The sequence below is a fragment of the Castanea sativa genome, chromosome 2 (assembly GCF_040712315.1).
Source record: "Castanea sativa cultivar Marrone di Chiusa Pesio chromosome 2, ASM4071231v1".
In the NCBI taxonomy this organism is placed as follows: Eukaryota; Viridiplantae; Streptophyta; class Magnoliopsida; order Fagales; family Fagaceae; genus Castanea; species Castanea sativa.
The window spans coordinates 54,675,947-54,687,463 of record NC_134014.1 but is presented as its reverse complement, the minus strand read 5'-3'; the positions used below and the strand labels follow the sequence as shown (position 1 = coordinate 54,687,463).

Below are 11,517 nucleotides of genomic sequence, written 5' to 3'. Positions count from 1 at the left end.
AAGAGGACCATAAAGGATAAACTATAAAAGATAGGGTGACCCCATTACAAGCACATCATTTGCTTCCAATGGGCCCATGTGACGTTCCATCACTCATTTATCTTGTAGTTACTAGAATATTGTTGATATTTATTGACACTGTGTTACAGATAAACAATCAAGCAATCAATCCTATATCCCCTCAAAAAATAAAAAGTAAAAGTAAAGGAGTGTTTGGCACATCTATTTAAATATAAATTTTTAGTTTTTAAATAATATTACATGTATTTTTATACATTTTTTACTCACGCGTATTTTTACACATGTTTTCAAACAACAAAATACATGTACCAAACACTCTCTAAGCAATTCTAAAAAAAAATTCAAGTAAGCAATCTTTTTCATACAGCTATGCACGGCAATTGTGATAAACTTTGATGCCTTTTCTATATTCCTTTATTGATAAAGGAAATTTACATATTATTAAATTGTGGTTTCGTCTTCTATTTTTTAATTAAAGAATAAAAAATTGTGGTTTCATCAAATTTTAAAAAATTATTGTTGACTATATATAATCTCGAAGGACTAACTTCTTCTTGTATTTTTTTTTTTAGTAAAATAAATAAATAAATAAATAAAACTTCTTGTACTTCGTATGGATCATCAAGAATCGCATTTATATCCCACCTAGCCTTTTTAATTTAAAGTCTCTTTTAGAATGAATATTTGCCTCCCCCACAACAAGACAAAAACCATTTTATTTTTGCTAAAAAAATATCATAATTATTTGTTAGTTTGATATATCTTATTTTTATTCCTATTCATCATCCACTAATGTTATTTCTTCTAAAGCTTCCTCTAAGTTAATAGTTTAGATTTTTAAGACCTTTTTTTTGAAAAACACACACACATATAAGAAAAAGAGATGAGAAATTTATATAATACAAAATGCTTATGAGCTTGTGAATATTATAAACTTTTAAACTTTATTTTTTGTGCTAGTAACATTTTAATTGTAATAGATTAAACCATATAATTTTAAATTAAATCTTATAGTTTTATTGGAAAAAAGTATCAGGGTATGTTTGGATTGCGCGTCTAACAGGGATGTGTGCGTCTGCATTTTTTTGTGTGGGTCTCATGCACTGTTCACGAGACTCACAAATATAAAATTTAACAAATTTAATTTAAAATCTAAATTTCACAGGACTATTTATATATTTAAAAATTATTTTATTATAATATTTTTAATTTTCAGTAATAACCGGTATCTAAACCCATCATAAATTGCAAATTCTGATGAATGATACGCTTGATTTTTTATTTTTTAAAAACGTTATTTATTTATTTGTTTTCTGAAATATAAGCCAGGAAGTCGGTGAGCCTCGAATATTCCAAAACCACCCTCCAAATTGGGAAACCCAACAGACTCACTCAGAAGGATATTACCGTAATTACATAAAATATCAATTAATAAAGACTAATAAATTGCAATTTCTCAAACCCCCAAATCAGAGAGAATAAAAACGCAAACGAAGAAGAAAAAAAAAAAAAAAAATCAGAATTCAGAAAACCCTTTTCTTTCAAAGTTTCAACGCTCTGAAATCTTAACCCTAGGCTAGTTAGGGTTTCTTCACCCCTACAACGACGTCGTTCTGTTCGGCTTATACTCGCTAATACGCTTTCAAAGATTCAATCTTTTCTCTCTTCGGAGAATCGAACCAGCTTCCGAAGACTCCAGATTTTCTCGTAGCCATGTACGGACCAAGAGGGTAAGTTTCTTTTCCTGCATATTTTAATTTCTGTTTGTTTCTCGCGATTTTCTTCTTGTAGTTTTGCCATGACGTAGATGGATAGGGTTTGGTTTCAATTGTTTTAGGGCTTTTGATGCTTCTTCATTGCTTTTTCCTCATGCTATATATGTATGTATGTATGTATGTGTATATAAGAACTTTGAATTTGTGTTTGATTGGCTTGGTATAAATGAGAGAAGTGTGTTTTGTGTGGTTCTTGATTGTTTGCTGTTGTTTCAAAAAAAAAAAAAAAGAGATTGATTTTTGCTAGAGAAATTTATGGGTTACATGTAAAAAAGAACATTCAATATGCATTTAATTTCTCAGAAAAGTTATGTAAATCAGCGAAAGCAGTATAAATTTTAATCTGTTTTGTTAACAACTTGCTGATTAGTCAGTCAAGGATTGGGATCCATAGCTGATCCCAAACTTTTGGGGCTAAGGTTTGGCGGTGGTTGGATTTCTCTTTTTATTTTTGGGAAAAATACACAAAAGAAAAACCATTTGGTTTTCGCATAAAACACGAAACCCCCCTTAAGGTGTTGAGTGTGACACTTAACCCCTTTGTGGTGTGTTGTATGTGTAAACCATTAATAGTGTTACACTTAACCCCTTTAAGTGTAACACAATACTCCCATGGTAGAGTTTTATGTGAAAATGTAACTCTAAATTTTCACATTAAACAAAACTACAGGGGGGGACTTTGGGGGGGGTTAAGTGTGACACAACGAACGGTCTACACAAAAAACAATACCATAGGAGGGCTGAGTGTTACACTGAAAACTTTTGTTGGTTTCATATTTTATGGAGAAACAACGGAGTTTTGTGTACTTAATATTTTTTTTCTTGAGTTAGTGGCACTAAGGTAGGATTAGGATCTTCTTATAAACGTTAGTAATGTCATGTTTTTCCCTCTTATTTTTTATGGTGTTAGATGTTAAAATACCCTATTATCGAATTATAATTATTGGAGCTGATTAGGCATTTTCTTAGAAGATGAATTTATTTAATTTTTTTTTTACTTATCTGGTTAACTTATAATAACATTTTTGTTTCATATATAATTCTTGTCAACATGTTGGATTCCATATGTTATGAAGTCTTGATATGCAATTTGATGTTTTGTTGCTTATGTAAAATTATGTTTGATGTGTGTTTGGGGTTCATATGTTGGCTGTTTTTAAGAGGGCTAGTAAATATGGTCATTTGTTTTAGGATGGAAATTTTAGTGTTAAAGATTTAGGTGTCAGGGAATCGTGGGTTGGGTTTGGTTTTATTAACAGGTTGAGTGGGGGATTTTTTTTTTGGGTATTTATAATTGAAGGGCAATGTTGGGAAGCGGGGGGGTTTCGGACGGGTACGAGGTCGGCTCAAAGAGACAAAGAATGATGGAATCCAATCCCTACTTCGCAGTGAGCAGCGGCCCAAGTGGCTTTCAACCTTATGGCTATGCTGGTGGCTTTCAGCCCCCTCCTTTTCCAGTAGTTCGTCTCAGGGGGCTTCCCTTCAACTGCACTGATATTGACATTTTCAAGTTCTTTGCTGGACTGGATATTGTGGATGTTTTGCTGGTTAACAAGAGTGGACGGTTCTCAGGAGAAGCCTTTGTTGTCTTCGCGGGATCCATGCAGGTTGAGTTTGCTTTACAGAGAGATCGGCAGAGCATGGGAAGGAGGTATGTGGAAGTTTTCAGATGCAAGAGACAGGATTATTACAATGCTGTTGCTGGAGAGGTAAACTATGAAGGAATCTATGATAATGATTACCATGGAAGCCCTCCTCCAGCCCGATCAAAGAGGTTCAATGATAAGGACCAACTGGAATACACTGAAATATTGAAGATGCGTGGTCTCCCTTTCTCCGTGAAAAAAACAGAAATTGTTGAATTTTTCCGGGATTTTAAGCTGATAGAAGAAAGAGTACATATTGCATGTCGCCCTGATGGGAAAGCTACCGGCGAGGCATATGTAGAGTTTGTGACTGTAGACGAGGCTAAGAGAGCGATGTGCAAGGACAAGATGACAATTGGGTCTAGGTATGTGGAGCTGTTTCCTTCCACACCAGATGAAGCAAGACGGGCTGAGTCCAGATCGAGGCAGTGATCGTCAGGAACTATTGCCAGCGGACTTTAATGCTGACTTGGATTTAAGGCTAAGAGAGCGATGTTTTTTTTCAATTCCTAGGTGCATTTTGGTGCTAAAACTTTACATTTAAAAAAAAGAAGAAGTTATGCAGACTGCGTAGAACACTGATCGACTTATTTGGTATCTTTTTTACTTTTTGAAACGAATTTACGTTTATTGGCAGATATTCCAGTGTCCACAGTCCACTGATATGGTTTTTTGGGTTGGATTCAAATGTCAGGTCGGGTTACTTATGAAAAAGGTCAGGTTGTGTATGCTTTGATTAATTGATCAGGTTCAACCCAACCTAAGCCCAGCACACATCGTATATATACATATACAATTATACATGCATAAAATAAAAGTAACAACCTCGTATAAGAGCATGGGTGGTACCATGCAGGGCACTCTTTGAGGCCTCTTCCATCTTTTAATTAATGACATGTGCAACTCTTCTTTAAAAGGGGAATAGGTGCTGTTTATTGAACTTCTCACCTAAGCAAAAGTAATGGTGTGTTTGCATGGCATGATTTGGGTACATGTATTTGGATTTAGGTGACTAAAAGGTCAAGTAAGGATGTGGGCTCTAAACCTTCTAAACCCATAGACGTTTAGAAATCCAAAAGATATACTTCAATATTTATAGATTTGGAATTAAGGCATTTCAAATCCATCAATTTAAACTCAAATCTAAATTCAAATTCAAGTATCTAAACGTGACCTGAATGCAAACATTCCTTATAAGCAAATGCATCATTTAAATTTTAATATATAATTAAAAAATATCTTAAAATAAATAATGGTATTGTGCACCATAAATAACTTGTCTACGTGTGTAAATATCAAGTATATAAACTAACATGTTGGTATTTGTGATTCCAAGTTCCCAACTAATAATTTTGTTTTACATATTTTATTTCAAGCTGGAATAGTAAGGTTTTACCATGTCGCATATTTCTTGAGGACAAAATAGAATTTTTTTATTTAGCCTTTCATATTATTGAAACTTTTAATCATTTGTTTATTTTTAGTATTCTTTTTATTCAGTAAAAAAATAATATTATTTTTCTTTATGACAAAATATTAAATTACTGTCATATGTTTAATGAGGCACATGCATTTATTTATATAAGGTTTATATTAAAAAATAATTGGTTCGGAATATAGCATTCTTGCTTAAATTTAGTTGCTTAAGATTGTTGTACACCTAATTCTTGCTTTAAAATAAATTTCTTATTTAGCAAAAAATTGAAATAAAAACAAAAAAAATTTAATAATACACAATCAAAAATATGAAAAATAATCAAGCAATTATAAGGTTAACCTAGTGAAAATAATCTTATACTCCTTTCGTCCCAATTTGTTTGTTTTGTTTGAAAAGTAAAACTTTTTAAGGGAATATAATTTATTGTCTTGTTTAACTTATAAAAATGTATAAGTTTACAAAATTACCATTAAATAAATTTATCAGTTTTTTTAAAAAAAAGAGTTATTCTTAATGAGACAAATAAAAATGTGTCACAATTTGATTGATTTTTTAAATATTTGTTAGTTTTCTTTTCAAATAGTTTTGAAAGTAAAGTAGGGGTATAATAGGAATATTAGTAAACTAATAACTTTTAATTTTAGAAATAGGACAATATATTGAGACATTCCAAAATGAAATAAAGGACAAATAAACTAGGACGGAGAGAGTATATATTTGTGATTTCATGAAGTTTTTATTTCTCTAATAAAACAGTTTTTTTCCCATTAAGAACTTCATATGAAAAAAACAGACTCTAATAAAGTATGTTTTTTCCATTAAGAACTTCTTATGAAAAAACGATAACCTTATTTCTGTTTTGTAATTATGATAATATGAAAAATTCTCTTCCAACTTTTGTCAAAAAAATGGCATGCTAGTATGAAAAATGATAATCTTATTTTTATTTTATAATTATGATAATATGAAAAATTTGCTGTACATGAAATATGTTTTATAATATCTGTAAGTGCACAATTGCACCTGGCCCCAAGAACAGTTACGGGCTCAGGCCCAATGAGCCTTAAACAATATAATTTGTAGAGTGTGGGCTTGAAACCCACGTTAGAAGTGTTTGAGGATTAAATAGCAAGCTAAAGATGATAAACACTTAAAAACAACAAAGAATGCTATGAATCAATCTGTTCGGACGTAAGTCGAGAACTATTGTTATATAATTTCTCTTTCCTTCTTTTTATCTTTCTTTTTGGTTACAAAAAGGGAGTCCCCCTTTTTCTGTCTTAGATTCCTCCTTAAATACTACTCCCTTCAATCCCTTTCACACGTGTTGCTTTACCTCCCCTTTAACCTAGATATTTCTTTTCCCAGTGCCTTTGAATAGTAACCAGAAGTTTCCCTTCCACTGTTCAGGTGTCACTTCCCCATCAATGCGGCCAGGGTGGTAGGTGCAGGGTCTTTAATGTGGAGGTGGCAGCCTTTATCTTTGACATTTCTTCAACACCAGTGCTTCTGGGGCATTCTAGGGTTTCCCCCTTTTAACCATTGGTCTTAACCGTGTCATCCCCTAATCTTCATTGCGAAACCCCGAGTTCTTCAGTGTCCGTCCGAGGACAAGTTCACCCTCGGCGGATGGGCCGACCCATAGTACCAACAAATTCTAAACCCAGTAGCTGGTCGGCCTTCCTTAACATAGCCCAAAAGGCCCACATTCTCATCATGATCTTTTCGCCCCCCCACAATATCATTCACTATATTATGTTGTTTTTAAATTTGTAAACACATATAAGTATGACCAAATTGCTACATCACTCTTATTGTTTTTCTATTTTGTTTATAAAATAGAACACTAAGATAAGGTTGTCCATAGGTTGGTCCGGGTCAGGTTTGTGCCCAACTAGGAACCGATCCGCCGAATCGGGTGGGAAAAAAAGGCACCTGCTGCCGACCTACTGGAGTAATCGAGTCGGGCGATTCAGACCATCAACGGGTGGTGGGTGGGTCAGTCGAATTCAAGACGGCAAAAAAACGGTGAAAAAAACACAGATCCGGCAAAAATCTCATCGGATTCTATGAGATTTCGCCAGATCTAGCGAAAATCTCATCGGATTTGATGAGATTTCGCCAAATCTAGTCAAAATCTCATTGGATCTAAGAGAAATAGTGCCGGAATCTGGAAAACTATCACCAAAATTTGGGTTTTTTCGCCGGATTCTAGAAAAATTTGGCTAGAATCTAGAAATCTTGGCTGGGATCTGGAAATCTTGGCCAAAATCTGGAAATCTTTAAGCCGGTTCGAGTTTTTCGGGTTTTAGGGGAGGAAAACTGAAACCCGACCCGCCGGAATTGGTTTCTGGTGGTGAAGACCTGTTGCCGACCCGCCGGAGTAGTTGGGTCAGTCGGTTTTGGGTCGGAACCAGTCGGTTCTTCAGGTGGATCGGGTGTGCGGATGAATCTAGACAGTCCTACACTAAGATTACAAATTTGTTACAAGGAAAATTGTTGACATATTGGAGGAAACTAATAACGAATTTTTTTTTTTTTAAAGAGAGTTTTAACCTATGGCGTCCGCTCCTGAAAATAGCTTTTTATCATCAGACCAAGACACCAATCAGTTTTTGGTGTAGGCGGGGATTGAACCCCAGATCTCTCGTTCAACTATCAGAAACTTTACTAGTTGAGCTAGCTGGAACCCACTAATAACGAATTATTGATATTGTGCTAGTGCCACACAAAAAGTTTTCATAGACCACTCAATCTGAAAAAAAAAAAAAAACCTTACGTAGTTGTAAATTTTGTTTCTTAAAAAAATACTCCAAAATCATTTGGTTGAGAAAATAATTGAAGCAGCTAGTAAAAAACTTTTTAAATGAACTATAATGATAAGAAAAAGAAAAACACAGCATTTGAGTTTGACGTAAATTCTAACACATTCTAATTGGTGGCAAACCACAAAAGAGTTTTTGAAATACCACAATTAGAAGTAAAGCTGTACAAGTTCAAAGTCTAACTTTTTAACTTTTTTAAGTTTTGATATGATAATCTATACTTTGTTAGTACTCTCATGACTTGAGGTGGATGGATCTTGGTTTCCAGTAGCCCTAGCTCGATGCCTTCTTTTGAAAACATCTTGCCTGAATTTCTTGGTCTCACATTGTAACTCCATAAAAGGTTTTCTCTCTATATTTTCTTTTTCACTCTCCAACATCTTTTGCCTTTTTGCAACTGCCATGGCTGCAACCTTGTCCTTCTGCTGTTGCCTTTCTGTCTCTTCCTGTAAATGGTTCTCTATGTATAATATACAGGAATAGATATGTTTGTGAATGTGCTTACATGAGAAAGATGCATCAATGCTAATATGTAAAAATGTCAAAGCTAGTTTCACATTGCCACTGATCAAAGTCAAAGTGAAACCAATTCAATTTCAGGGGTTGATTATTGCAATTAATACCATAACATCAAATTTAATTACTCTAAGTTTAATGTTAATCTGACACAAATGCTTTCATTGTATCTAGAAATGATAAATATATAATGAGAAAATGTCAATGTCGTTGTTAGTGTAGAAACTTATATATATAGAGTTAAAAAAGATTATTTTCAAAATAAGTATAACACTTTATTTGGTGCAGAGAAAGGACCTGTAGATCATGAATGAGACTGTCAAGGGATTTGATCTTCCTATGTGGCCAACGAGGAATACCAAATTCTCTACATTTTCTTTTTAGAACTGTAAGCCCGACTTTCAAATTTCTTGAAGCTTCCACAATTGGAAGATCAAAATACTTGGCTAGATCTGATAAAGCAATCCTTGCAACATGTTCACTTGCTGCTCTCTTTTTCTTATTGTGTACAACACCTGCAATCTTCCATCCGATCTATAAGATATCAAATTTGAAGAATTCAATAAAATTCTGAAGTCAAATGAAACAAATAACATGAAAATTCTTTAGCTCTTGTCCAGTGGGAACATTTGTTTTTTTGTTTTTCCAACATAACCTTGTAGAAGCAAATTAAATCTTAAAAGAAAACCAACCAATTGTGTTTGCTTTATCAAAAGGAAGGAACTGAATACATTCAACAGCACAATTGCAAGAAAATAACCAGTTAATTATTGTTAGTATTGCAAGTGATAGTAGCATTTTAATTAAACTTGCTTTTTTGTTATTGAAAGAATTTATCAATTGAATTTCAACTAAGTTTAGCACTCTAATGTAAGCTGTTGCTGACATAAAGCATTTTAAAAATATTATATTGTAATTGCCAAGACAAAGTTAATAATTTCAGCTCCATGTTACTGCTATGATAGAGAGAGAATTATAAATTTAAAAAAGTAAAGAAGAAAAAAACAGAAGAGAAAGGAGAGCAGAACATGAGCATTGAACCTGGTGAACAATGTTCCTTTTCTTGATCTTCAGATGATTCAAACTCAGTAACTGGATAAGGAAGACGGTTAAGATCCAGCTGAAGAGTGGGAAAACTTCTTCTTGATTGACGGTAAAAATCATCATTCTGTTGGCATGTTTCCCCTTTTGGAAATCGTGATTGCTCTTTGTCTTCCATAATGCAGCCCAACTGGAAAATAATTTGAAGATCGACGGCTATTGTTGGTACTGACTTCAGCTTGGGATTTCTGAATAATTCAAAAATGAAGTCAGGAACATTATAAATTAGTTTATCAGCAAACTTGGAAACATAACATTAAAGTTCAACTTATTCTCCACCTACGAGTGGCACTGTGGCATGGCTAGAGTTGTGTATGATATTCAGTTCAGATCATGTGGGTCAAATTAATTAATTTTTATTAAAATTAGAAGAGGGGTTGAGAGAAATTATATGAAGCTATTGCCTATTAATCACAATTTCATTTAAAGTGTTTAAATGGACTCATTTTGTGCTGTTTTTAATCGTAATTTTTAATACACAAACAAAACATCTCTTTAGCTTATTAAATAGAACTTCTAATATAATAAAAAGAGATTGCATCAAAACCTCAAGCATCACCAAGGAGAAATGTGGTGACCATGATCAGAAATTTCTTATCTAAGCATTTGCATTACTTTCAAAATTTGTAAAATCGTAAGGCATTCTTTAAAAAGAAAGAAAAAAAATCATGAAATATTAATTGAAGATCACATATTTGCTTTGCTGGGATTGTGACTTCCAATATAGTAATCATTACTGCTATTATCTGAAGCCTTTCATAAGAGAAACGTGATTAGTTGAAGTAGATCAGGTCCGCATGACAAGTCCAAGAAGAGGAGGTCCAATTCAAGAAATGTTATAACTTACAAGTTCCCCAACTCGCTTAAAGGAAACCTCATAAAGCAAATATTCTTGCAATTTTTATTTTTATTTTCTTTTAAGGAAAAATCTTCTTTCAATTATAAAGCTGCTTCTTATCAATATATATATATATATATATATATATATATATATATAAAGCTGCTTCCTTTAGCTGATAAAATCAATTTGTCATCTATTACAAACTATCTTCTAACTATAATAGTAACATCGAAATGGCTTTTTAATTACCATGCACCATTCTATGGACTTAATTAACTGTAATATAACCAATCAAAATTAACTGCAGTTCTTTTTGAAAGAAAGACCAGTCTTTTTATGCTGGGAAAAATTTAATTACAATTCCTTTAAGTGCTGTACCGTATGTTCTCCAATTAAATTCAACCAATGGTTGTAACACACTACACCTTAGCAACCGTAACTAAGTTTTACCCTTTCGTGTCCAAGTCAAAAATTAATCATCTTAGAATACATGCCATAAAATCATCAAACGGTAAACCATTAAATTAACTCAATCAATCCAGCAAATGGACACCTGAAAAAATGAGGCAGTGAATAAAATTTAGAAAAAAATGGTTTACCTGGAAATTGAGAGTAGAGAAGGAATGCATGCAAAATGAGGTGGACGATCGGCATGAAATGCAAGTATGCAAAGCCACAAACCGTTCACAAGCCCTTCATACACTTCAGAAACCCGAAACTTAAGCAATCTGAGAGCTGGATTAGTTGTCATTTCCATATATGATCCACTGGCTGAGAACAAATACTCTCTCTCAATTTCATTTTGCTTCCCATCCTCCACTTGGTACACATGCAAGCTCCTAATCAACTCTGCAAAGCAAGCGAATACAAAAGAAAAGCATATCATAAATCAGCAAACAAACTAAAAAGAGAGAAATGGTATCTTAAAATTGACTATTAAGAAATCCCACTTTTAAAGTTAGGATTTTTACTTTGAAAATACAAAATCAACAAAAACTTGAGCTTGAAATGAGCAAGGTGTGGTTGGGTTATTATATACCTTCGTTAATTCTGTTTTGAAAGACCAAGAGAGATTTTAAGGAATGGGTTTCCATGAGGAAGATTAGAAGATGATTATTGGAGAGCAAGTGCAAGAACCAGTGCACAATTTGAAGGAAGTGGCTGATGAAGAAGATGGGTTTTGTAACAAGTTTACATGATTGTTTTTATTGGTTTCAGTGTCACTTGGCGGTCCTGCCAATTATGAAGATTCCTTTTATTTTTTTTTCATTTAAGAATTAAAAAATAAAAAAAATTCAAATTGACTTATATCCGTTTGTGGGTTATTTCCAAACATCATTATATTTTCCAAACA

The 11,517-nt window shown here is 33.2% G+C and overlaps 2 protein-coding genes across 3 annotated transcripts; one reads left to right on the top strand and one right to left on the bottom strand.

The window, feature by feature from the left end:
- The first annotated feature begins 1,487 nt into the window (after positions 1–1,487).
- LOC142626338 (uncharacterized) lies at positions 1,488–4,080 on the top strand. 2 transcript variants are annotated; one of them, XM_075800158.1, is made up of 2 exons: positions 1,488–1,751; positions 3,097–4,080. In XM_075800158.1, the coding sequence occupies exons 1-2, from the start codon at positions 1,735–1,737 to the stop codon at positions 3,872–3,874; spliced, it is 795 nt and encodes a 264-aa protein (XP_075656273.1). In that variant the 5' UTR covers positions 1,488–1,734; the 3' UTR covers positions 3,875–4,080. The 2 variants fall into 2 exon arrangements, with proteins under 2 accessions (XP_075656273.1, XP_075656274.1); XM_075800159.1 differs by having other exon boundaries at positions 1,498–1,751; positions 3,186–4,080.
- A 3,840-nt stretch (positions 4,081–7,920) lies between these two features.
- On the bottom strand, positions 7,921–11,257 carry LOC142623581 (protein RKD5). Its single transcript, XM_075797022.1, has 5 exons — positions 11,203–11,257; positions 10,763–11,012; positions 9,263–9,510; positions 8,519–8,736; positions 7,921–8,151 (listed from the first exon to the last, which is right to left on the bottom strand). Exons 1-5 carry the CDS (start codon positions 11,255–11,257, stop codon positions 7,921–7,923), a joined length of 1,002 nt encoding a protein of 333 aa, XP_075653137.1.
- Positions 11,258–11,517: the final 260 nt, after the last annotated feature.